We start from the raw sequence: 27,334 nt of genomic DNA, 5'->3' as shown, positions 1-27,334 counted from the left end.
TTACTATTATATCAGGGCTGTAATTGCCTTTGAGGTAATTTCATATTTCTGGAAACTTAGAGGTTTTATAATGACTTAAAGAGTTTATATTCGACATGTTTTAGGGCTATTATTATTATTATTATTATTATTATTATTATTATTATTATTATTATTATTATTATTATTATTATTATTATTAAGCTGTATCTCTATGATCATTCGTAGCCCACATCATACAGGATACAGGAAGTGCCCCTTCTTTCCTCTATTATGATTGGTTGCATTCTCAGTCTTTTAGCTCTTTTTCCAGCCAATCATTGACGACCACCCGCAGCAGCAGTACCGCCTCCTGTAGGCGCAATTTGCCCAGGAAACAGAGGACCGTTTTTATTCTGCTGTTTACTGCGTTAGCGTCCGCTTTCTTTCTTCTGCGCTACGTGTGTAAGCGCGTCCTTAACTTCTTTCAACATGCTTCCGATGCGGATCGAAAGCGGCTGTGGGAACATTTGAAGCGGGCCAAGTGAAATGCATCCCCGGAGCGCTGAACCTGTTCCATCCCGCACACAAAGCCTGTGAAGCAGGCCGTGTTTTTCCTCACATAGAGACACCGCGCTGATGATGCTCAAACATGTCGGGGAATTATTACAAAGGCAACGAAGTCAGCTGCTGCATCAAATACTTCATTTTTGGATTCAACATCCTGTTTTGGGTAAGAAGCTTTATTGTTTTACGTCTGCACATATGCGCCTCTCTCAAGTGCAGTTCGGTTATTATCATTACCACTGGCCAATAGGGAGGAAGGCCCCAATAATCATTGCATCTTTTCATGGTACCGTTGTCATTCAAGTTCATATTCAGAGTCATATCAATGCATGCATGCCTTATTGTGGTTATATTCGTCCAGTAATGTCCGGGTCAAAGCAGCTGATGCTGGGTAGTTCACAACAGAGAGCTAATCGGCTTTTTGCAGTGAACTAATGACAGCTCAGCGCCTCAGTGTCAGGCTGCAGGCTTATCATTCATATCACATACACTGCACACAATGCAATGACAGCAGGAGAAAGCTCAATGAATGTCTAACTTATTTTTTCAATGAATGTATAACACCTCACAATGTAGGTAGACGTGATTATAGGTACACATGTGAAAACCGTTAGGTTGTGCACATTGCATATTATTCTAGCAACACTGACTCGGGAGTTACATATTTCCCAATACAACAGAAAGTAACTTCAACTACAGTACATAAGTAAGAACAAAAATGAAAATGTGTATAGTTAGTTTACCAAAGAAGCCCCTTTTTTCTATATTGGCATCTGTGACTTTTTTTTTAAAGGTAAAGATACTATGAAATATACACAATAGAGCTATGATATCGTACTGAGATATACAAGATAAAATGAGATAAAGAAAGCGGAGGTCACAGCAGATCCAGGCAAACTTTACTGATCAGTTATTGTGGCCTCAGAGGAAATGTGTTTGTGTTTTTATTGAATACAAATGTGACAGACGGTCATCATGTCATTTTGCATCAACACATCTTTCCAGTGATCTGACATGACTGTGGTATTTTGCAGCTGCTAGGCATGGCCTTAGTTGGAATTGGACTGTGGGCATGGAGTGAGAAGGTAAGTCAAGACACTAAAGTTATTATTAGTGACACTACAAAACATTAAAGAATATATATATTCCTACATTTCCAAATATTTTCTGACATGCTTTAATCAAAAGGCAAATGTGATTATATTTTTTTGTTTTCATGTCACTTTTTCTTTCTTTCTTTATTTATCAACCATGTCATTGTTGCACTAATCAATATGTTTATATAAACAATGGTTCAAATGACTGTTTGTAATTTTAAGTTTGTGGGGACAAACCCACAAAGAATTATCACAAACTCTGCAGTTGCCCTCAGCTCTATAAAGCTTTTAAGCCTATTTTAGCTCATTGTTTTGGTTTTACGAAACGCAACCTCCGGGTCTGAAAATGTAATCCAATGTAGAAGTGCCTTAAGCCTACATTCTGTCTAATGGCCAGCAAGTGCAACTTCACTGGTTGCAAAGAGAAGTTTGATTGTATAGAAGTTTGAGGAAATGACCCTACTTCTCACTTCCTAATGAGTTTATGTTCTCAATTGCTATTTTTAAGTATTCTTCAATACAGCCTGATGTTCATTTCAATTATGTCTCGATTTAGAGTAAAATGGAGCAGTATGCTTTAGGGCGTGGCTACCTTGTGATTGACAGATCGTTAGCTCTTCATTGTCCTGTTTGGGCGTTGTCCGTATTTTCGTCTTAGAACTTTTAAAGGGTGTTTTCAATTAATAAAAGTTTATTGTAACATTTTGATCGCATAAGAAAATCCGTCATGTGTCACTTCTGGTTCTAAAAAAACCCAAGATGGTGACTCCCCAAAAAATGCAATGTGTGATGTCATGGTGACTACGTCCACTTCTTATATGAAGTCTACGCCTGCAACATTGTTTCCACCAGCAGCAGGCATCTGCTTTTTTAAACCCACTCTATGCTAACAGCAGGCAAGTTAGCAATTAGCTGAGAAACTGTGTGTAGCTTCTAAAGCTTGTTTCACAGCCCCTAGTTTCCAAGAAAATAAAAATGTAGCTTTAAATTCCAGCTCTGTGTCAATTTTAACAAAAACTTAAAATAACCGTATTAGGTTTAAAACTCAGCCAACTTTCAAACTTAATTTACTGCATATTTACCAAAGAAACCCAAGGTAATAGATCTAATAGAAGAAATCTAATCAAAACATTTCACTGAATCTGTTCATATTCCCAGGTATCTAGTGTAGTTTTCCAAATATAAATAGGTCTACAAATGTAATTAATCAAAGGATAAAGCTTTTTTTGTCATATTATTTGTGGCTGCAGCAGCAGCATTATTTCTCCTCTTAATTGAATTAATTCAAGTTCCATCCTATTTGATGTCACTGCGACCCATTTGGCAAATGTGTTCTGTCCTCAAAGAGACGCAGCTGCTTGACTCAGACTGAGTGTGCTCTGTCTCTCCCCTCCAGGGGGTTCTGTCCAACATCTCGTCCATCACAGACCTGGGGGGGCTAGACCCAGTCTGGCTCTTCATGGTGGTCGGTGGGATCATGTTCATTCTGGGCTTCGCAGGATGCATTGGAGCACTGAGGGAAAACACGTTTCTACTCAAGTTTGTATGTTCCATCATAAGACCTACCAATGTGCACACTGCGAGTGATGAACGATGGGGAAACTCACTGTGTTGTGTGTTGCATTGTCTGTCTTCCTGCTGTAGTTCTCCGTGTTTCTGGGAATCATCTTTTTCTTGGAGTTGACGACGGGAATCCTGGCGTTTGTCTTCAAGGACTGGATTAAAGACCAGCTCAACCTGTTCATCAACAATAACATTCGGGCGTACCGGGACGACATCGATCTACAGAACCTCATTGATTTCACTCAGGAATATGTACGTTGAATGCAATTCAGGTCCACTCGCGATCTGCACTTTCAGAAAGGGCTTTTATCATTTCTACGTCTACATGTCTACAAATGGAGATTCCAACAATAGGAAACTTTTTTAACAATTCTTTCCTCTGTGTCCGACTTCAGTGGGACTGCTGCGGTGCGTTTGGAGCCGACGACTGGAACCTGAACATCTACTTTAACTGTACTGATGCGAATCCCAGTCGGGAAAAGTGTGGAGTTCCCTTCTCCTGTTGCACCAAGGACCCGGCGGTACGAGTCCCTCACATTTCTAGAGTTACCATGCACATACTGTACGCACCAGGGCCAGAAATGAACCGGGGCTCAGGACACAAGAGTTAAGCACATAATGCCTGGCTAATTGTAATTTTTCCTTTTTGCATTTTAACCCGTTAAAATCTTTCTGTCTCCAGGAGGATGTAATAAACACTCAGTGTGGATACGACATTCGAGCTAAACCAGTAAGTAACATATCTAGTCGACTCACTCACTTTAATTTCTTCTATTTTGATGCTCCCACATCAGCCCGTTATATATTTTTTATTTGGAAAATGTAATATTTTATCTCAACTTGATATTAATGAATGATGTAGAGCTAATTATTACAAACAAGGATTTTAAGCAGGTTAAAGCTGCATTAAATCTAGCAAGATTTAAAAACGATAACCAATTGTCTCTTAAAGGGTGGGAAAATGGTCACATCAGAGATCATCATAAAAACTGAATATGAATATTCATAGTTTTTATTATCGTTTGAGAACTGATAAACATTACCTTTGTTTTTGTCTATGAGAAGACATGAACCTAAACCACATTCACATTCTAGACTTAAGTTTCCAAAGTTTTAACCTGCTGCTTTTACTTCCTTGAAGATTAATAGTTGTCTGGAAATGTTTGTAATCTTTGGTACGAGTACACACAGTCAGAATGTAAAGATGATCACAGCAGGTTATGTTCACCGCAGGACTCGGAGCAGAAGGACTACATCAATGTGAAAGGCTGCGTGCCGCAGTTTGAGAAGTGGCTACAGGACAACCTCACCTTGGTGGCCGGGATCTTTATTGGAGTTGCACTACTGCAGGCCAGTTCCATTCACTTGTTCAACCTTTTATAAAGTTCCAGAATATATATATATATATATATTTTTTTTTTTTAATGTCTAATGTTGCAATTTTATGTTGTTTTTTTTCTTTCATCTACAGATTTTTGGAATTTGTTTGGCCCAAAACTTAGTGAGTGACATCGAAGCTGTGCGAGCAAGTTGGTGAGAAAATGATATTTACTTTTAACAGTACAGTTCGCTATCTCATGTATGACTCATACAGACGGCATTGTGTTTCTGAAGCACACTTCCCTTCATGTGCGCCCATCTGTTTCCGCTGTTTCCATTTCACAACATGAGGAAATTCAGCTCTTGTGTCATAGTAGAAATGCTGGAAGTGTCTCTCAAGCCAATATTGTGGATACATTATGGCTATTTGTTAGATTTTTGAAAAAAGTTCCACTTTAAAGTCAATGCACTGTTTTTTTATGTCATACATGAAAACTAAATTATATTTAGTTTGGATTACAACACTAGTATTAATTAGCAATGCTCCGGATAATGTAAAGTAGTTTTGGCATTACTCACTTCCCCGAGAGGACATCCAAGCCATTTCTTAACTGAAACATAATAACAAACATAATAATAATAATAATAATAATAATAATAATAATAATAATAATAATAATATTTTTTCTAATCAGCAAGAAACAATAGTCTGAATTATATGTTGGCTCTAAGAAGAACACTTGATGCAATGTTTGCACATACAGTAGGTCTGGAACAGGGATTTGCACGATATGGATTTATTTCCAACTGATGCAATAACCGATAATTACCTGCTTCTCATGGCCGATACCGATAAGATACCTGATCATTTCACATATTTGTATTTAAAAAAAGAAAAGAAGTTTATGCACACATGAGGGTAAGAAAGACTTAGATGTGAAACTGAAAAATGTCCACACCGGCGACCACATGTTTGGCTCTCTAGTCAGCTGTTCTTGTTCTTCTGTGTTTTACTGCTGTATCGCAAACCAACTTTGAAGGTGCAAACCGCCTACTGTAGCGGAGTGTGTAGATGCTGCACTTGTTATGTCAATGAAAGCAATTAGGCTTTGTATTATCGGCCTAATTTATCAACTCTAATTACATTATCGGAATAATAGATACTAATCGCTCCGATTATATATCGTGCATCCCCAGTCTGTAAAGTACAGAACCCCTAAAGTGATGATATATTTTTTTATTTTGTGCATAAATTATTATCTTGTGCACACAAGATCCATATCTTGTGCATGTCAGTTATCTGGTTTTCAAGAAAACCATGAATCTCTTTTGCTCAAGGCATATGTATCTTGTACACACTAGTTAATGTCTTGTTTGTACATCTTAATGTGTACATCACATAAAATATGTATATCTTGTGTACACTAGCTTTTAACTTGTTCACACAAGATCCATATTTTATGCAATTTTTTTAAAATGAAGATTAAAAGATGTAGGATCTTTTGGGACTTCAGGGGGCTCCGTATGGTGCAAAGTCATTCTCCAGTTACATTTGAATTTATGTGCAACACACACTGGCTGCATCAAGTGATATAAACAAATATTTTAAAAATTCTGGACAGTGTCGATGCTGGGAAGCTTAGCTTTGGGAACTTTGATCAAAGTCGTGCTGACCTTTCGTGGTGGCATTCAAACGCTGTTGACCACTGATTATCTGAATTTACAGAACTGTAAAATAACAAAGATGGAGTCCAGGCAGAAATAATTAGATATGCACTTGATGCAGCTTTCCAGTTTGTTAGAAGAATCCCGTTTGATCTATGGCTAGCAACTTTAGCATTGCCAATAAGGCGGACCCGTTTAGTACAGCGCCACAGTGACGTTCAGAGTAGCGCGGTGCATTGACCAACATGGAACACGCAGCGAAAGGCCCCTTTTGTCCCAAAATCCTTACCAAGTGTGACTGCATGTTGATGACCTTCCTACATGTTCCTACTGAGCTTTAAGTCTCGGAGTCACATGACTTGGACAACAATCCCTTCTTTCTTCGTGGCCTTTTCCTCCTGTGACTTTGTCCAACTGAAGACATTTGTGGATTTGCCTTTATCTGCCTCTATCTGCCTCAACATGTGAAGTCTTCTCTCTCCAGCCTTTGTTTAGACCGCTGATCCTTTTTGCAGAAGACTGTTTTCCAAACATTCCCACCCTTAACTTTTCTGCTTTCTTTTATTTTGAAATGATTGAACCACCGGGGGTTGTTGTTGCTTTAATAAGCAGATGATTTAAAAACAAATGTTTTATCTGCTCTTTTTTCCAGTTTCTTTACCTGATGCTGAAGCAGCATTTTAATTCTAACAGGTAACCCTTTTTTTATTATTATATTAAATGTATAAAGAAAATTCACTGTTTTATCAGGATAACATAAAAATAGAAAGTAATGTTAATTTAGATTTTTCTCTGGTTTTGTGTCGTCAGCTCCGGGTCTTTGAACGCACCTCCTTGAACACAGTGAGGGGAACATTCATTCAGAGGACCTCACAGATCACCTGCACCCTTTTGTTCACTGAACCAGCACCTTTTTTCAAGGCACTAATATGTGAAATGCTCTGTATATAACACTATGTGTGACTTCTGTAAAAAAAAGAGGAAAAAAAAGAGAATTGTTGGAGAGGATGGTTTAACATGCACTACATGCAGGTCGTCACAATGCTCCAGTTTTGATAGCTACATGTAGAGAGTAGGAGTTTTGATACATCTTTTTGATATTAGATCGGTATTTTTCACTGTGGGGGAAAAAAAAACACTCCATCGCTAAACCCATCATGTAGGACTGTGACATAGTTGTGTACAAGAAACTGAAGATCTGCTTATATTTAAGTTGAGTGCTTGCTTTACGTACCTTTCCACCACTTGTCTAGGACTGAAGGCTCCGGTGGGTGAAGTCACAACTGGAAACGGGGAAACAGGATGTTCCTTTTTTTTCTCTCAAATAACACTTTTAAATAACCTGCTTTATCTACAAACCTAAAACAGAATTCCTGTTGTTGCAATATCAATGAATTGCACTTCCTGTTGAGTGACAGTCAGACAGCAGTATGTATATTTGTGCGTATTGTTGTGGCGGCAGAGATGAGCTAAATATTCTCCAGATACTAACTCATCCAGAAATTAAAGAATGACTACAAATTACTCCCAATTATTTAGCATTATGAGTTCCTTCTTAACTAAGGGATCTGTTAATTTAGTGGAGTATACTGCTTTTCACATTTAGGTCTGGGTATCGAAAAACACAATTTTTGTTTGGCATTGACCAAAACCTGGCACTGAGAGTCCGATACTTTAATCAGATATTAACCGATTTAATCCTTTTCTTTCCAATTTAAGTATTTTTATTTGTTCTTGTATGGCCACTCGTGTTTTGTCAACATTTAAAATGCGAACATTGGCTCGTTTTTAAGTCTTATCTCGATACAATACATTTAATAACAAGTTATTGGTTGCTATATTATTCCTTCTGTCAATACTGACATGATCCCTCGGTAGCACAATGATCCACAGTCCTCGCGCCGTGTAAAAATGCTATCCAGAGTTCGAAGCTGAAGCGGATACAGTTGGAGTTTAGCCGAATCAAGAAGGAATCTTTGTCCCAGCGACACTTTGGAAGAAACGCTGATGCACCGATTTGGCTAGCAGAAGGAATTTCTTTTTGACCAGTTTGGACGGGAGGAGTGATGGAACACTTTAACACGTGGCATGTGGGTACTAACATGGGCTTCAAAACTAATGAGTTCAATACAAATAAAATACTTATTTGTATTTCTTAAAGTAAGGAATTTAAAGTCAGTTTTGGCATCTGTATCAAAAGTCAGCACAGGTAGCCCCGTCTTATCAAGTCAGTCGTTCTTAAACGTCTGGATAATTATGAAACGTGTTCAAGCTCTGATCCACGTATGACTCCGAAAAGTATCTGTAACAGTCATCGTTTCATATTGTGGTCCTTTTCCATGAAGGTTTGTTTTACTCGCCAGGTTAGACCATGAGCCGTAGATCAAGTCATGTGTCTGGTGTGGACCTGAGCATTGAATAGACTTCACATTGTGAGATGGGCCTTTAGGAACACTTTCAATATTTTCTTATACATTTCTGCCCGTACTCTAATGAAAAGAAACCTGGCATGTGTATCCCATGATTGTCTTTTATGTGTATTTTTGACACATCAGTATACACAATATTGAATGATCGAAATCTTTAAATCCATTCTGTATTTGAAACAAAATGGACGATGATTATTTCTCAGCGTTTCTTTTTGATGGTTTAAAGATGATTTATTTGCTCAAAGCATGCATCACTTGATTGGTTTTGCAGTATTCTTTCAATAAAGTATGTCCAGATTGATATTGTGGAAAATGTGGAAGTGTTGAGCTACTTAAAGGGATCAATAGTGTTTTTGATACTAAATATTTATTGTACATTTGATTTGGTTTTATAACTTCCCTGGTGTATTAGACCGCAAAAACATTCACTGCTACTGAAGCCGATATGTCACTCTACAGAGCGCTTATGTGAGGTTGTAAAATGCTCTGAGGTCCTGCTGTTCAGACCCGTCACTCATCACTACCTGTACCACTTCTACAGATTGTATAGATGATCACAGTATATCCCACAAACATTGTAATGTAACTACCTCCTCTCATTTCCTGTTGAAATTGGACTGATTTTAATATCAAGTAAAAATTAATTAAGGTGACAAAAAGCATTTGGTTTTTTTGCATTCTTGAGTGTTATTTGTTTGGCACCAAGAGCTCACCGATTTTGTTTATGCATTGCACCTCCCACACAGAATCTGTGAGTGTTCCTGGACATCTTGGGTGTCCTGCTGCTATCGCTACGCTAATGCAAAATAGAGGAAACTGGCGAACAGAATCATGACACCAAACTGGTTGGAACGAGGCAGACAGCCAGGCACCAAAGTAAAAATGGTACTTAATTTTGGTAGTTTCAGAATTCTCCATATGAAACCAGAGTCTGCTCGCAGTTGGAAGTTGGAATCCCAGGTGTGTTTCAATAAGGTGTGCCGATCAGATCAACTTTATTATAACTGCACATGGATAACAAAATTGGCTTAAGGAATAAAGCAAGGAAATGCTTTTTAATATGACACAGATCTGTGCTGAACAAAGCGCAACACACACCACGTTCAATCTCTAGCGAATAAACGCAGACTAGTCACATGAACAGCGCTAGGTGGAAGTTCAGTCCACATTCTGCCTAAACTGTACACAATGAAGAGCAGGAAGCAAATTATGAGGCGTCACGATTGAATAAGACAGTGATGCGAGACACAAATCCAACTTCACTGACATTCAGAATAAAGACATCAGCCATCACCAGCTATCATCTTTTTAATTATCTGCCGAGTTACAATCCTCCAAATGTACAACTCATGACATTTACAACAAACACTTAAGTTTATAGTATTTTACGCAGTTACTATGGATACATCTCCACAGGCATGTGTCTTTAGAAGAGCACAAATCTGATAAATAACCATTCATACCTTTAATAAAAAAAAGAATAATAAAAAAAATAAAATAAAAAGCGTGGGCCCAGACCAGGAAACACATCGTGGCATGTTAACAGAGTCGGTACAGTGTCGGACATGCATGTTAGCGGAAATCCCTTTGAGTAGAAGAACCAACTGTCAAACAGAGAGAGACCTTTGTGGGAGCTGCTGTGGTTGGTTGGTTTAAAAGCAGCACTGTGTCTGCATTCTGTTACCTGTTCGCACAAGATCCCAGACTTTGCTCCACGACACACACACACAAACACAAACTGTACACACGTATAGGAATGGTGGATGCTTTATTTCGTACTGAATAAATGACACTCCCTGGTTTTCTTACAGAGCGCAGAAGTGCCCCACTTTTGTGATTTATTGGGGCACCTTTGTGTGACAGTATCACATGGAGTGAATATTGAACCTATGCTGTCCAGTCTGTCCAGTCTACTCGGTCTCATGCCTACTTTGACTTTAACATCTCTTCATTGCCTACTCCATCTCATGCCGTCCAAAAATATTCTTTAAAAATAACCTATAGATATTTTATTTAGTTTTGACCACAGTGCTACAGACGAGACTTTTCTTTAGAAGTCTGGGTGTGCAAAGGGTCAAACTGATTAGACAAACTGCCATGCATTGATTGGATTGACGTTAAATAGATCTTCTTAACAACCTATAAGATGGGGAAAACCTGCCAGCATTGCCATATTTCCATTTATATAGACGCACTATCAATTCCCTATTTAGTTTTCAGTCTTGGATCTTAACTGGACTCGACTAACAAAAGGTACACTTGACTACAGCCCTGTTCTCCACTATGCCTGCTTCACCTGGTTCTTACACGGTCCTCTCTCAGCGATAGGGCGGAAACTGAATGAACCTCTGACTTCACTGTACAGCTGTTTAAGCAGAGGGAATATGTTCGGACAACGGTGGAATTAAAAATCTGATAAAATCTCTAGATCCAAGTCTTAATGAACAAGTGCAGAAAAAAGGAGCGTACAAGACCGGAGGTGTCGGAGGAGGACAGGCTGTACTTGGGACTATGCGAGCGGTAAAGTGGTAAAAATGAACACTGTCACACGTTCAACGGGACTAAAACATGCACAGTTTCTAGTCAATTTATACTCGAGCTACATGGGACACGACTGGGCACATCATGGATGGCTGCTTTTCTTAAAAATGAAAGAAAGATCACAACAGGAAGTTTTTTTTTGTTCTTTTGTGCACATTTTTCACTGGTGGGTTACCGGCGGATGGTATCACAGCTATGGTCGTAAAAGAGTGTCGTCTCTTATCTATTGCGTTAGGCTGTTTATGGCGCCTCAGCTCCTGTGGAGATACTTGTAGCAGATGATGCATGCACAAGTAGAGGTGGGGACCAGGGTTAGACTGATGGATCAGTATATAAAAAAGAAAAGATAATAGATAAGACTAGCAAGTCACCTTGATCATTTAAGGGGGGTGTGTTTATAAAGCCTGAATTGAATCCTGCTTCACCCTACATTAAGGACGTGCTAACCCACCTAAATAAATCTCATTATTATGGCTTTCAAAGGAGAGTGTTGGTGTCCCACAGTAGTCTAAAAACGACATTTTATTTGGCTTGTCCACCCTAACAAGGATTAACAAGGAACTGGGCGAATACTTGTAATTCAAAAATAAAAAGCTCAGATGTTATGATTTGTATAAGAGCATTAAGTATCGGCGTTATAAATAGACATCAGTATAACCCTAGTGGAGGTGGGCGGGGCGCAGGGTCAGGGGTAGAGAAATGACTGTCTGGCTGGCAGTTAACGCGACATGGTACCTTGGCAAATGACGATGGTGCACGGGGGAGAGCAGTCATGAGGACTCATTGGGTGATGAGGTGGTCAGGCAGGCATTTGGGTGGATGGGTGTGGGTGGGGTTCATTTAGCTCTGGGCAGTTAATCGCTGCTCTGTGAGCGATGCCTGGTGTGATACCATTTTGTTTTCGTGGGCCCTCAGCTTGGACACCACGTCGATGAACGCCAGGCTCTGGACCTCTTTGTGGAGAGGTTCTAAAGAGAGAGGAGAGGGAGGGGGGGGGAAGTAGCATTAAATCTCAAATAAAAGCTTTTTTCAAGCTTCCGTCAATGAAACACACTTCTTCCAGGCGTTTCAAATGAAAAGCCTACCTGCAAATGTTAAGTTTCATTGTAGTTTAACAGTGATAAAGCATGACATGGCTGTACTGATGTGGAACTAACGCTGTTGAATGTACATTACACTAGTTTTATCAAGACAACAAATAAACATGGTTGAGAAAGTGCTGAGTGTGCATCGACAGCAAACAGTTTTAAAGCAAAACATCTTTCTAACATATGAGCAGCTGTACTTTAATTTAGAAGCAAAACAACTGTGAGTCCTTAAAATAACTGGTGTTCAAATAAGTGTAATGTTTTTGCGGCAAACACTGTTTTGTTATTCACCAGTTCCACTCGCTTCTTCTTTGCGGTGTACTGTACTTTGCAAAGTGAAGAATTTGTGATTGTTGTACTGATGGAATTAGTGCTGAACAATTCTGAAAGTGTCAAGTTTGTATTTAGAGCACATTAAAAAAGGAGTAGAAATGAAAATGGGACGGTACATATGAATGCACACAGTCTTCTGTCCAGCACTGATGTATTAATAATTTAACCTTTTTATGTAAATATTTTATTGCTGTAGAATAGACCGGAACATGGTGTGTTATAAATATAGATAGTGGACTGTGCACAGGGTCACATGATGGTGTTCATGCTCTTGATTCTTGTATGCTAACGCAGTGCTATGCTACAGTTCATACATTTAATGAGCGATTAGGCAATTACTGTCCTTAATAAATCGACTAGAAGATGGTCGGCAACATTCTCTCCGTCCTCTTTAGTCCTACGCTGAATGTGTTGTGCAGCAACAGTGTTTTGGCCGTCATCCAATGCCAGGATCAGATTATATGATATTTATGTCAGTTGAGATGATGACTGCGTCAGATTAGATGATCATTGCCTGCAATTTTCCTCTCGGGCTGAATACGGTACCAATTATATCCAGCAAGAGGAGAGTTTGCACGGTGAAACACGGGGCAAAGAAAAAGTCCACAAAAGCACAATTCTTACTTAAATATGATTTTAAAAATATTTCTAAAAAGCAAGGGAAATTAAGAATAAAGGCTAGTCTCTAATTTAAACTCTGCAACTGAAGTAAATAAAGCTCCGGTCACTATTTGAGAATTTTTAAATTGAGAAAATGTAATTCTTCAATAATTTCTCTTAATTTTTTTTTTTTTCCTTTTAGAAATAAATAAATTAGTAGACATTAAATAAATAAATCCTACAGCCTTCACATAAAAAAGTCAATCCTTCATAGACGATATGAAAAGTTCTGTTGAGGGTTTTTAGGCTGTTTTTGTCAGCAAAGTATACAAGCTTTGCACCTGCATTATAGTTTCAAAAAGGTTACATATTACAAGAAGCATTATTGATGCTTATTTGAAAAATAAGCAGTATGTAAATAACGTCTAAAAATGCAGTATCGCAACTAATATAATAACTTTACATTCAGAATTCTTTCAAAGCAAGTACTTGAGTGCGCTCTCACCTGAGCCCATGACTGCACAGATGAGGATCATAGAGTTGTACTTGATCTCTGGTGCACTCCTCTCGTCCGACAGCAGCTTGTGAAGCACTGACACCAGGCTGGCTCCGACAAAGTCCTTCTCAGCTGCAACTGCAATCCAGAAACAAGAGTCTCAGTGTTACTATGATGAATGTGACGACATGTTTTTTTCTACAGTATGTATTAAAGAGCAAAAGAGCAGGTTTACTTTATACATTATGATGTATATTTGAGGTGTATGTTAGTTATGTATCAAACTCTGTATCAAATTCTACAGATCATGTATCAGGTGGTGAACATCTTGACAGGTAAAAGTGAGAGGTCTAACATTTAAATTAAAATAAAGTATTTTTTAAACATATGCTGCACGATTGTGGACCTGGGAGCACCTTTGAAAAAAAACATTGTAAAAACAAAACAAATATTATTATTTTTTAAGGCAATTTATTTCCATAAAAGTTAATTATCACAAGCAATTATTTTTTTTAATAAATATTTTAATTATTAAATAAACAGCATAGTGTACAAACTCATAAATAGTTAAAGAAAACTGTTTTGATTCATTCATTCTCTTACCCAAATCCAGCGCTGCTATGAGACCCAAAGCCACCAGTGCTTCATTCTGCATAATCATGTGCTCACTAGTTGCCATGGTTACTAAGTGCTTGACCCCTCCTCCATGGATGACAGTTCTGACGACTTCCTGAAAAGAAAAAAACACATTAATAAACCAAACCGGAGATCCAGAATGCATTACTAGAGCAGCACAAGGATGTTCTTCACAGACTGTGTAACCTTTCAAGGATAAAAACATTCAAATAAATTGTGGATCCTCCTCCACAAATAAACATTTAAATTCATGAGCAAAAATAAAAATACAAAGTTTCACAATTCAATGGCCTATAGTGGGTAATGTTAGAAAACTGATTTTAAGGACAACTCTTCTTTATTTGTACTACTGTTACGCTGCGTTTTAGCATTTACTAATGCCACGTACTGTAGGCACTGTGGACCCTCTTCAGACAACTGCGCCTCCCAACCCTGCACCGCTCTCCAAAGAACCCTCGCCAATGTGTAATTGTCAATTTTCTGTCTGTCCTCACAAGTTTTCTTTGTCCCTTTCATCTCACGTCTCTCCCTTCAACACAGTTTGAAAACCTCTGCTCTAATGCAACTATAGGCAGTACATGAGTAATTAAGGGTTACTATAAACATAAAGAGTATTCCATGTCTGACCTTTGACTTGCTGTGTCGAATGAGGGCCGACAGGAGCCTGTTGGACTCGCCCATCACCCCTGCATGATCTTTGGCTTCACACCACTCCACTAGCCTCTCCACCAGTTTCCCATTGGTTCCCAGCTGGTCTGCGGCTTCAGCTGAAACAACACACATACACACAGACACAACACACACTATCATTTAGTCTGGTGTTCCCTGTCAACCAAGTCCAGATTATTTTTCTGATCATTTCTATAAATACACCAAACTGATTTTTATTTGATTCAGTCTCATTTTTGTTGATAAACCCCAACTGGTAGTTGGGGTTTTGGATTTGAAGGAATTGCTGATTTTTTCCTTACTTGACAGAACCACACTTTTTATTTCACTCAAATTCTAAAAGACATTCTTTATATGAAACCATCTCTCCTGTGTGCAGACTTGAGCAGCAGTTGCCACATGCGTACAGGCTGCTAAGAATCTTTTCATTATCAGGACAAAGCCTAAATAGAGCTGAGGGATAAAGACTTAATACTCCAAACTTAATCAACTGGTGTATGCAACATGTCTACTGACCATGTTTTGAGATACCTCAGAATGCACAACTACCTCACAGTCTATAATCTGTTGTCAGAGTCAAAAATATTTGAGGTGATGACTTCTCATGGATTTTGGTGCACAGATAAAATAACTGATAAAGAATCTGTACCTTGTGTATCGATGAGCATACGTAACGTCCCCAGGAGTTTAAACTGGACTGGAGGCATCTCCGATTGCAAAAACTTCAACACTACGTCTGCTACTCCAGCTGACAGCATCTTGGATTTGTTTACCACTGTTGGAAACAAGGAACATCAAAAACACCGACTCAACCAAGCAAAACATGTTCATTAACTCTCATGTTCAAGTTCAATAACTTTATTGTCATTATGCAATTGCAATAATAATAATATCAATAGGCTATATATTATGATTTCCTGGGAGAAACCAAGCAATCCTATGTACAATCAGACATTCAGCACCCCTATATAGACCAAATGGAATGATCCTTTGTTTTCATAACCACATTTTACTGCCACGATGCAACTGTGAGATTGATAGTCGAGTCAGGCTCCTCAGATCGAATCGTTGAATAGTCCTTAGAAGGCCTATAGATAACATAGTGTGTGTGTGTGTGTGTGTGTGTGTGTGTGTGTGTGTGTGTGTGTGTGTGTGTGTGTACGCTCCTCTAAGTTGGTGGTGATGTAGCAGCTCACCAGGAATGGCCAGGTTGCGCAGGGCGCTCAGTGCTGCGTGTTGAACCGTGACGTTGCCTTCCTCAACGTGTCGATCCAACAGCTCCAGAAGCTTCTGCACAATACCGGTGTCCACCATGTGGATGCAGTTCCCATCTACACTCAGAAATAAATACGACAAGAGTAGATACCTTGATGTTGATGTCAGATACTGTGTCTTACAGTTTGATTACTGTTATCTGTAATTAATAATGCAACATAATATTATATCAATAGTAGTAATGTTACCAATAAATCAGCAATTTTACAAATATTTTTTTACATCTTGAAAGAGGTTTAATTATCTAAAAACTACTGCATGTCCAAAGTCTATCAACCAATTTAATTTTGCCACAACTACATCTATGATTAAACGTATATACACATTTATTTTTCATTGTACACTGCTGTTACTTTGCTGCTGCAATGTCTCACTTTCCTAACAGAGATGCTAAACAATTTTAGTCAGTAACTTTTCACGGGGACCTCATCCTGCCACAATGTGAAGTCAAACTTACCGTTGCGAGCAAAATTAGCAATGGCCAGAGCCCCAGCGAGCTGCAGCTGGTGGTTGTGAGATGGTATCCAGGACAGGACCCTCTGGAAGACGCTGCCCTTTCCTCCCTCGAACAGCTTCTGCATGGACTCATCTACACAACAGAAGGAAGCCACGTTACTGTACAACAGTAGTCAATGTCACTGAGAGCAGGTCATTTGTCTCTCTCATTTTTATAGATTCAGGGTGATTGTCTTACTCCCCGTGAACATTGTCCTCTGGCTGTCTTGAGACCATAATCCACGTAAGAGAAGAGAGGAGTCGATAAAAATGTTGATACACTCATCCGAGTCACCAATTGAGTCAACTGAGTCAATATATACACAGTGTGCGCACAGTATATATAAGCTTGTCTTAAGCAGCAGTGAGTGCTTTGTGGACTTTTATTTTTTGTTGCCCCGTGTTTCAACGTGCAAACTCTCCTCTTGCTGGATATAATTGGTACCGTATTCAGCCCGGGAGGAAAACTGCAGGCAATGATCATCTAATCTGACGCAGTCATCATCTCAACTGACATAAAGATCATATAATCTGATCCTGGCATTGGATGACGGCCAAAACACTGTTGCTGCACAACACATTCAGCGTAGGACTAAAGAGGACGGAGAGAATGTTGCCGACCATCTTCTAGTCGATTTATTAAGGACAGTAATTGCCTAATCTCTCATTAAATGTATGAACTGTAGCATAGCACTGCGTTAGCATACAAGAATCAAGAGCATGAACACCATCATGTGACCCTGTGCACAGTCCACTATCTATATTTATAACACACCATGTTCAGGTTTTTTCCACAGAAATAAAATATTTACATAAAAAGCATAAATGATTAACTCTACATCAGTGCTGGACAGAAGACTGTGTGCATTCATATGTACGGTCACATATGTGGGCAAGTTATATTTACTGTCCACAAATTAAGTCACTTAAGGGGATAATGACGACCTTGAAGATTTGGCTGCAAGGATCAGCGCTGCAGCAGAAATCTAACAGTTTAAAGCATGAATTTTTTATTACCATTACACAAGGTTCTTTTTATGTTCACATTTGGAGGGCTTGTGAATATAGTATGCTCTGGAACTGGTTTAATGTGCGTTTGAAAACTAATCCTTCCTAACCCGATGTAGCTGAAAAAAACACTTTACTGTTATATATTTTATGAAATTATACCTCAAAAAGGCAAGTTTGAGGTATAATTGGGGCTTCTACAATTAGTTATAAGGAGTTAACATGTATTGGACAAGCCCTGAGTTGTTTACCTCCCAGCAGCAGGAGAACCATGAGGTCCGAGGAAGTCTTGAGCTGAGCGATGTCCTCCTCTCTCTCTCCGTCTACAGTCTGAGCCACCACCTCCAGGAGACACTCCACCAAGCCTGCCTCCACCAGCTGTAGCTTTATCACATCTGGTAGGGGAAGGAGGATGAGACATTGAGGGCGGACCTCAGTGAGCAGCTGAGTCTGAAACACACTGCTGCTGCAATGCAGTAATGTGCCATATGACATGCATCATTTATGCATCATATGAATCAGTTAGCACACATGGGACTTATCAGGGCAACACATACAAACCTGATTGTACAGCATATGAAAAAACAATTACTTAGTTAAGCTTTATGTATTCAGGAAGTCTCAATAGCCAAGTTTCCATCCTCATGAAGCGCACGTTTTAACTAAATCCTACTAAGGAAATGCAAAATAAAAATCAATGCACGTTTCGACCATTATGCAATATTAGAGCGGAGGTTTTAAGTCTCGTGGTTCATATACTTCACGAGTTATTCGCTAAGTCCGTTTCCCTCAAGGGTTTAATTGTTGTCTCTCTAGTAATCTAAAGCAGTGGTGCCCAACTACCGGTCCGCGGACCGATACCGGTCCGTGGGTCATTTGGTACCGGGCCGCACAGAAAGATTGAATAAAAAAATATTTTATTTTGAAAAATCACCGGATACATCCGTCTGTGCAGTTTGTGTCTCTTGACACATGTCAAGACGCTCGTCTGTCACGTGATACTTTACTTTTAAAATTAAGCCCACAAGCAACAATGAGTGGAAAAGGGAAAAGACCCAATGAGGAGACATTTAAAAGACAACATCAGGAGTCCTACTTAAAATACGTGTTTATCGCTACAGGTGATTCTCATGCGCCGCTCTGCATAATATACAGGCTCGCACATGAGGCAACGAAGCCTTCATAACGGCTTCGCCGGCACCCGGCGTTAAAAGACAAGCCCTTGGAGTTTCTTTAAAGAAAAAAACATGAACAAGAAGGACATAAACAATTACTGATGGCCACCACATCAACACATGCGAGTGCACTGAGAGCGTCGTACTTAGTGACTAACCGTGTCGCTAAGAGAAGAAACCTTTTACTATTGCTGAAGAATTTATACCTCTATATTGGACCGGCTCGTTGCAGAGACACAAGCTCAGGGCTCCCACTAATTCAGCGTGATGGTGAGTTTTTTTATGCACTTCATATTTGTTTTTATGCCGCCGATATAATTTTATTCCGTCATATTTATCCCCCACACTTTGAAGGCCGGTCCATGAAGATATTTTCTTAGATGAAACTGGTCCGTGGCGCAAAAAAGGTTGGGGACCGCTGATCTAATGGACAAGATGCAGAGTGACGAATGAAAGAGATGGAGAGGTAGAGAGCAGGTTTCTCTAAAGGAGAGTAAGTAGGACGTTTTCCTGGAGAGTGACAATGTAGGAGCACCCAGTGTGTCTGGAATGATGATAACAATAGCAAGTAAGATGCTCTCTCTCACACACACACACACACACACACACACACACACACACACACACACACACACACACACACACACACACACACACACACACACACACACACACACACACACACACACACACACACACACACACACACACACACACACACACAGTAGCAGCTAGCCTGGAAAGCATGACTCACACTGAGAGGATAATTTACTATAGTGTGAGTGGACATGATTTTAATCTAAATGCATCAGAGAACACTGCAGTCTCTCACGATTTTATGTCTTAATCGCTACACTTCCCATACAGTGGATATGGCCTTTTGTAGAACTTAATGATCAAAAAAGGTCAAAGAAAAAGCACTTTACCATTTTCTGCAAGTGGAGCCAGAACCTCAAAAATCATTTCCTTCTTCTCGTGTTCCGTCTGCTTCAGGAAAAGACGCACCAGCTCCTCGGCGATATTGGTGGAGGCAAACTGCTCTTTGCTGGACTCTGAAAATACCAGAGGAGTACCACAGGCATGTCATGAAAGAGAAGAAATCTTCTACCCTACATGGACATCTTATGTGCATTCCATTTAGGTTAATGATTAGATTTTTCTGCATGGGAGTGAAGGTATTTCTAGGCCCTGCAGCAGTATGTTAGATATACATAAGACATTTTCCTTTCATCTCCAAGCCTCTGAGTGGTCGTGTTTTTGTAATTTATTGCAGACCAAATTTATACAAATAACAGTAATTAACAGTTTTAGAGATCTAGGTGAGAATGGTTGGTGAGTTTGTTAGCTTGGCTAAACAGGTATTTAGGTATACTCACCAAGCTCAGCCAAATTCCCAAAGGCAATTAGACACATTTCTGTGAGGGCTATGTTGTGGGAATGGATGCCTAGCAGCTTCACCAGAGTGGGAATCACACCCATATTGATCAGCTGAGCTTGTAAGGAATCTGCAAAATAAAAAATTAATAAAAAATAAAGGTGGAGAAAGACAGGCAGTCACTCCTCTGTTCTAAACATGACGTAGAACTGAGGAGTTCAAGAGAAAAATGTGCAAATTAGATTTTAGCTTAAAAGCTGATTTTCTATACTTAAACAGCGAATGTTTGCATACATCAATTTTCAAAAAAAAGTAAGCTTGAAACACTGTGGTCTGCCTTCCATGAGAAGTAGACATAACCATTGTTGGACCCTAAAGTGAGACTATGGCATGTTTAAAATAAATAACACGTTCTTACTCTTAAAATTTGAGAAAATAAATTAATAACCAACAAAACTATTGGTTGATGCAATTCACTAAGGGGTTATGTTGCCACAGCTGGTCACACCAGAAAGCAGTACAGCAAAATTAATCTGGGGAGCTTTCCCAGTATGTTGTTCACCAGTATACACCATCTTATTCAATAAACATTTTTAAAAAAGGGAAAATAAATCTCAGAGTCAATGAGCTTGCTACGGTCAGTTAGCCTTTGCTAATTCTGGTACGACCAGTAGCTTATGGTGGCCAACGTTAGAAAACAATTCACCCACAACCTGGTGTCAAGGCACATGAAGGGAAGATGCATTTGAAGTGGTCGAGCCAAGAGGAAAAGTAAAAATAAATTTACATTTAGTTCCTATTTAAAAACCAGAGTGAATAATTAAATGGTGGAAGTAAACAAGAGTAGTGAAGATTAGCAGAAGTGAGAAGGAAAGAAAGTTCAGTTGAAGTCTCAACAACAATACTCAAAAAGATCTTTTCAGATCCTTATTGAATGTCAATCAGTACTTATAATAGCAGGAAAAGCTAAACCTTAAAGTGAGTAAGAATGGAAAAAGCCATTAAAACATGCTACCTGTGTTTGAACATAAATAAATCAGGACAATAATTCAGCCTCTACATAACATTTTTGGAAGACGGGTCACGAAAGTCAGAGAAAGTAGAAAGTACAAATACTTTATCTTTGGCCGATAATTGCTTCTCATAAAAACATCAGTATGGGCATACATTTGTCTGCCGTTGAGCAACAAGACATTTCAGTACTGAAGTGAAACCAAAACAGTGTTGCCATTACATAGTTACCAGCGCGCACTGACAAGTATTTGTTTTTCTTTGAAATGAGTTAGTACATAATCACAATCTAAAAATAAAATTAAAAATAATTCACAGAATTGATGCTATTAAAAAAATGTTTGTTAAACTTTTAATGATGTACTACTTTTCAAACTCAAGCTTGTGAATAGAATGTGTCTGTTTGCTTGATTTAGTAAGAGCAGGGTTGTCTCAGCTAAATATGAAGAGTCAGCTAGATGCTGAAAGCTGCAGAAAGTCACAAAAACCCATTCATTCTGTTAGTGTAACCCAAAACCTCGCATCACCCAGCCAAATAGATCCAACCATTGTGTATTGCCAAAAGAAACTTGGCAGGAGATCTGAGTCCGTCAGATCAAATACTTGCTCCCGTCAACAAGCCTTTCTGTCAGAAAGACACTAACTGTAGCATAGTCCAGAAAGAAGATGTGTGCAGTGATACGGCGCAGGGTTAATTCACCTTCTTCACCTTTTTAAACTGGCAAAAACAGTAGATCATGTAAATATCACAGTAAACCCATAGAAAGTAATCCAGTAAATATCACAGGAAGCCCATAGAAAGTAATCCAGATACATTATGAAGATAAAAGGCATAGAGAAGAGAAAGCATACTGTATGTAAACTGCATGGTAATGTTAAAAAATTAAAATAAGATCAAGTTATTTTGATGAAAATCTGTACAAAGCTAGAAAGATTTTGGCTTACTTTTACTTAAAACTAGATAGTTGGATAAATGTATTTCTAAAATATGTTATACAAGTTATCAGACAGGTTAAAAAATGTATTGTCCTCCAAACTAAAAAGTCGATCAACGTTTTGGGGAATAAGCTTATTCATTTTCTTTCAAAGAGCAAAGTGAGTCAAGTACAGAGCAGGAGTCAAAATGTGGTTAGCCTAGCTTAGCATAAAGACTGAAAGCCAAAGTAAAATGGGCTCTGTCCAAAGTTAAAAAGAAAATACCAACCATTTTTAATTTGATTGAGTCTACAGCCATACAAGTGGCTCTATGAGCTATGCTATGCTAATATTCTCACAGTAAAAATGCTGGTTCACCTTAGTCTCTAACTTAGTTTAGTATGTTAGCATGCTAACATTTGCTAAATTACCACCAAATACAAAGTACAGCTGATGTTGATGTTTTTGCAGGTATTTAATGAAATTAGTGGACAAACTGAAATGTTGAACTGATGATGGCGCTGGATCAAAAGTTAATTTGATCGTCAAAGTTATAACAAATGTGTGAATCGAATTATTTATATATATATATATATATATATATATATATATATATATATATATATATATATATATATATATATATATATATATATATATATATATATATATATATATATATATCTCTCTCTCTCTCTCTCTCTCTCTTCTTGTAGTGTGCTGGTGGAGCTAGACCAAAAGTCAGGGTGCTAGCAGTCATTAGAACTCATCCTTTTGGGGACCATGATGTCTGTACAACATTTCATGGCAAACCACCCTATAGTTGTTGAGGAATTTTAGTCTGTGACAAAAGAGATGGACCGAAAGACTGGCGATGTCATTCCTAGAGCTACTTCGCAAGCATGGCTAAAAATTACGGAGAGGTATTAGCCAACGAATATGTTCTACCAGCTAAGTCTACAAATGTAAACTTACAGGAGCAAGGAAGAGGGACAACGGGTACTGCTACGATGAAAGCTGACTCTCAGCAATTATAAATAAACGGCAGATTACCTCAGAGGTGATGTTGGAAAAGCAACAGACAGCATGGTAAAAAAGATCAGGAGAGAGGTCAGTCCAAAAAAGAAAAAGCATAGAATGTTCAGTTCTGTCTTAAAAAATAATTATGTGTGACATCGTCTGCGTATAAGAAAGAGAACATCCGCTGATTAGTTAGATTAGTTAACAGTTCTTGGGGGAAGATGGTCATTACCATTATCATTGCTATAGTTCATCAGCATGCCACAAAAGACAGTCAAGAGCTTCTCATTTTCCGGCTCAGTATTTTGGGAGAGGGCTTTAATGTGTTCAGCTACTATCTGAGCCCCTCCTGCCAGGTCAACTGCACTCCTGCCCTCATCTGCAAAACAAAGAGGCCAGGACACAAATCAACCACAAAGCAAAGGGGAAAAAAGTAAAGAAAAATAACCACAACCTGAAAAATACATATGAATGTAATGTTGATTAAGCAGTACAAAACATAGAAATCAATGTAAACTGAGGCTTTAAAGCAGTACAAATGTTGAAGGAAATAATTATGACCACAACTACATGACATAAAGTAAACCCCAGTTTACGATTCACATGAGGCTCATAGCTCATCTGATAAAGGCTTTTGTTATTATTCAAATCCATACAAGAACCTGGGATTTATTTAATGACACAGTTGACCATGGCGGTCATAATTCTTCCATTTTCTTACATAATTTCTGTGTGGCAACAGAATAAAGCTCTGCCTTGATAGTTTACTAAATATTATTTTGTTGCAGCCAAAAATAAAAAAATCAACACAATCCACTAAACACAAAATCATAGAACTGAAATCTTTAAAATGATTTATAATAATTGTTTATTCAAGCTTGCTATTGATAATGGAACTTTGCCATAATTAAGCCTTTGTGCACTGTGTCCATTTCCAGAAAATACTCCTCTGAAGGCCAGTACACTTTACCTTTGATATCCATTACAAATGACTTTGTTGGTGTTGTTCTTTCATGTCTTGGTCTCTTGAGAGAAACAGTAAATGCACAGTAGTGACGATCATCTCTCAGTACGGGCTTTGTCTGGTAGAATAACTGCTCGTCAGCAGTCTCACTGCTGCTTTCATTTATTTATGGCGGCATAAATGCTCAGCAACATGGCAATATTATTTAGTGCATAATATTACCTGTTTCTGTTCTGTTCACATGAAGCTGCTGTTGATCCATGTAGGAGGCAGTGATAGGACTCCATTGTGAAATAGGAAACAAACAGATGCTCTAGCCATGGCTTGTCCTTAGCTATCGCAGCGTATGTACGCACAGCCAAGGAGTGGAAAGTGTCAAGTTTGTTGGTATTTTCTTTTTCCCCCCCAGAGTCAGTTTTGTTGGCTTCATCAACCTGTGAACTCCAAGGTGCACTGGGACAGTTTGAATATGAAGCGGCTGGGGCGAAGGTCAGCACTTTTAAGTCTGACGCAATGGTACTCTGCAAGAAAACAGTGAATCGCTAACTCCAAGTTGGGAACAAAGCTGATGCCCGAAGTGAAGAATTTCAAGTATCTTGGGGTCCTGTCCGTAAGTAATGGTGAGACCGACTGTGAGACAGATGGAGGCGTGCAGCACTGGCAGGTTGCGTGCAACTCTTTTTATGAGAGAGACAACCGAACAAACAAACAAATAAGGCCATCCCTTTTAATGTGCACAACCAAATGTAACACTAATTTTTGAAGAAAAGTGTATGCTGTTTTCCCCAACGTGTACGATTCATCACAGTGAAACTACAAAGACATGCAAAAGAATTTGTGGAGGGATATCGGGGAGGTAGTGGGATGCAGTCAGCAGGCTATGACAGCAGTCTTAGACATCTGGAAGGAGCTCAGAGTAGAACCGCTGCTCCTTCACATTGAAAGAGGTCATGTGAAGTAGTTCGGGCAACTAAGTATACCCTGACTCTCATTACCTTTACCCTAATGAATATACATGACAACTCAAAAAACATCATTTGTGACATAATACCTTGATTTTATTCTCCGTTTTGGAGTAATCAAATGTAAAACTAAATAATGGAAGACCCTTCTATTGTGTTGTATGTAATGTACTGTATGCTGAGATCCTATAGTGTTACAACTCTGTAGTGACCATATGTCACCTCCTTGTGGGTGTATTGTAAAAGACAGTAGCCGTACAGTTGAACACCTTTCATTCTGTTGTACTGAAAGTGCTTTCAAAAAGATCCCGTTTTATGTCATTTACTAAAGCAAATGGAGGCAACGTCTCACATAGTACAGTGCGTGTTTCTTTAAAAAAGGTAGCGAGCAGCTGCTTCTCCACACTCTCCCAGTGTGTCTATGATAAAACCATGCCCCCCCCCTCCACTCAAACAAATGTCACATCCCACCAGATACCACAGATACCCAGCTTTTTAAACATGAGGAGAAACTATGCACCAGAACTGACAGCTGTGATTAAAGCCTCTAAAGCGGTCTGAAAATAATCAGGCTTTAACTCTGCTGCTCTTCCCTTGAGGTCAATACTCAAATACGCCGCTGGCTCGATCACTAATGAATTTTCTTAGAGCAGATATCTCGTAAAAAAAAGGTGCCACATGTAGCATTTTCAAAAACAATCGTATTTTTGTCAGATAAACCGTGATAACCTTAGTTTATAGTTTGTTTATCACCAAATCAATTGGGTAATGGTTTTGATATCGCACATAGTTCTCAAAAAAAGACTACATTTTACATACATACATACACCCTTCCTTTGTTCCAACTTCAAACACACAATAACCAAATGTATGTTAACTATATGTACTTTAAGAAATCTAGATATTTCGTCAACCATGTCCAATTATTGTCTCATTCATATAATTTGATGCTTTTAGTTATTTGAAGGTTTAGAATGGGAGTCTCGTCGTTAGATCTGTACGGTATTAGCAGATACAGGACGCAAGTTTCGGTTTAAAAACAAAAGTAAAGACACTGAAATAATAAGTCACATTTAAACTGTATTTTAGTCGAGTAAAGATTGCTATAAAATCTTCATTTGCTGAGGGAAGTTGTAACGCATGTGAAGTGGGTCTGTTTGAAAGTATAGTTAAACCTAATCTACATAAAGTTCTTGTGTGTGGTAGATATAATCGTGGTAAGAACAGATCTGGCTCAGATGTGCAGCTTCTCTACGGTGAATTTCCCTCCAAATGGCCGAGCCCCTATATATCAGTTGATATTAGCTTATTACAGATACATCAGCAGTAGTATGTTGGTTAATAATTAACATGAATTTGCAGTACAAAAATGCCAAACTAAGGGATCCAATTCGAGATTGTTATTTAAGTTATGCAGGGTTTTTCTGTAATAAATTACGATCGGCTGATAAATCATAGCAGATTTTTTTTTTTTTGACTCCCAAACATTGATATATCAAAAATCCAGTATCAGCCAGGCTATAGTGTTCATCGGCCAAAACCAGAACAAACTCAACGTAACGTACTGAAAATGATTTAAAAAAGCATCTTCAGAAAAGAGGCAAAATATTTTTGCCTAATTTAGTTTTTGTCATTATTACTATGGCACTACTTATTTTTCAGCGTTTTTCTTTGTCTTCTTTAGTTGTATGAGATGTTTATACTGTTAGGATATAATGTCATTCTTGAGTTAATGTGTATACGAGTGTATGTGTTGCATGCCGTATTGTCACTGTCAAAAAAGTAGATTGTGAGTTGTGTGTAAGCGGTTGTATTGTACTGTATAGTCACTATGTATATTTTCATATGGACAGTATTACTCCAGGAATACAGCAGCTAATGTGGTTCCAAATATACAAACAATTCAGCTCGATGTCACCTTACAGACAAGCACGGCAGCTACTGTGGTGAATTAGAGCTCATCAAAATAACCCTGTACGCGATGCTATTCGCCTGTTAAAGTGTTGGGTAGCTGAAACACATGGTTAAACATCAAAGCTTTGTCTACTGTAAGCCCAATGCTGAATCATTTGTATGACTTATTTTTCTATTAGCTGTGTGATGGTGATGACAAGGCTCGTGAAGGATTCAGTGTTCCCCAAGCAAAGCAAACTCCTACTTACGGCTGTCATA

The 27,334-nt window shown here is 38.6% G+C and overlaps 2 protein-coding genes across 4 annotated transcripts in view; one reads left to right on the top strand and one right to left on the bottom strand.

Moving 5' to 3' along the window:
• Positions 1-309: 309 nt before the first annotated feature.
• Positions 310-8,900, top strand: tspan5a (tetraspanin 5a). Its single transcript, XM_029455316.1, has 10 exons — positions 310-691; positions 1,560-1,610; positions 3,019-3,165; positions 3,267-3,437; positions 3,581-3,706; positions 3,868-3,915; positions 4,419-4,535; positions 4,657-4,718; positions 6,823-6,863; positions 6,981-8,900. The coding sequence occupies exons 1-9, from the start codon at positions 611-613 to the stop codon at positions 6,833-6,835; spliced, it is 816 nt and encodes a 271-aa protein (XP_029311176.1). The 5' UTR covers positions 310-610; the 3' UTR covers positions 6,836-6,863; positions 6,981-8,900.
• Positions 8,901-9,889: 989 nt separating this feature from the next.
• rap1gds1 (RAP1, GTP-GDP dissociation stimulator 1) overlaps positions 9,890-27,334 on the bottom strand; it is a 27,797-nt gene continuing 10,352 nt past the window's right edge. For 2 of the 3 annotated variants that reach the window (XM_029455312.1, XM_029455315.1), the window contains 12 exons: positions 27,325-27,334; positions 23,469-23,615; positions 20,292-20,420; positions 19,842-19,967; positions 17,992-18,135; positions 16,695-16,826; positions 16,159-16,293; positions 15,612-15,737; positions 14,921-15,060; positions 14,261-14,387; positions 13,667-13,795; positions 9,890-12,108 (listed from right to left, as the gene is read on the bottom strand). The exon at positions 27,325-27,334 is cut by the window's right edge and continues 116 nt beyond it. In XM_029455312.1, the coding sequence (XP_029311172.1) occupies positions 11,981-12,108; positions 13,667-13,795; positions 14,261-14,387; positions 14,921-15,060; positions 15,612-15,737; positions 16,159-16,293; positions 16,695-16,826; positions 17,992-18,135; positions 19,842-19,967; positions 20,292-20,420; positions 23,469-23,615; positions 27,325-27,334 (1,473 nt within the window). In that variant the 3' untranslated portion in view covers positions 9,890-11,980. The remainder of the gene's footprint in view (positions 12,109-13,666; positions 13,796-14,260; positions 14,388-14,920; positions 15,061-15,611; positions 15,738-16,158; positions 16,294-16,694; positions 16,827-17,991; positions 18,136-19,841; positions 19,968-20,291; positions 20,421-23,468; positions 23,616-27,324) is intronic. The other variant, XM_029455313.1, reaches the window with a different exon arrangement.

The sequence above is a fragment of the Cottoperca gobio genome, chromosome 18 (assembly GCF_900634415.1).
Source record: "Cottoperca gobio chromosome 18, fCotGob3.1, whole genome shotgun sequence".
Classification (NCBI taxonomy): Eukaryota; Metazoa; Chordata; class Actinopteri; order Perciformes; family Bovichtidae; genus Cottoperca; species Cottoperca gobio.
Note: the sequence above shows the minus strand (reverse complement) of the source record. Positions and strands in the feature narration are given on the sequence as shown.

Bases quoted from the DNA above. Each gene is read 5' to 3' on its own strand.
- tspan5a (XM_029455316.1), top strand. From the start codon at position 611: ATGTCGGGGAATTATTACAAAGGCAACGAAGTCAGCTGCTGCATCAAA. The intron at 3,438-3,580 runs GTACGTTGAATG...GTCCGACTTCAG, and splicing joins TTGATTTCACTCAGGAATAT to TGGGACTGCTGCGGTGCGTT. The intron at 3,916-4,418 runs GTAAGTAACATA...TGTTCACCGCAG, and splicing joins ACGACATTCGAGCTAAACCA to GACTCGGAGCAGAAGGACTA.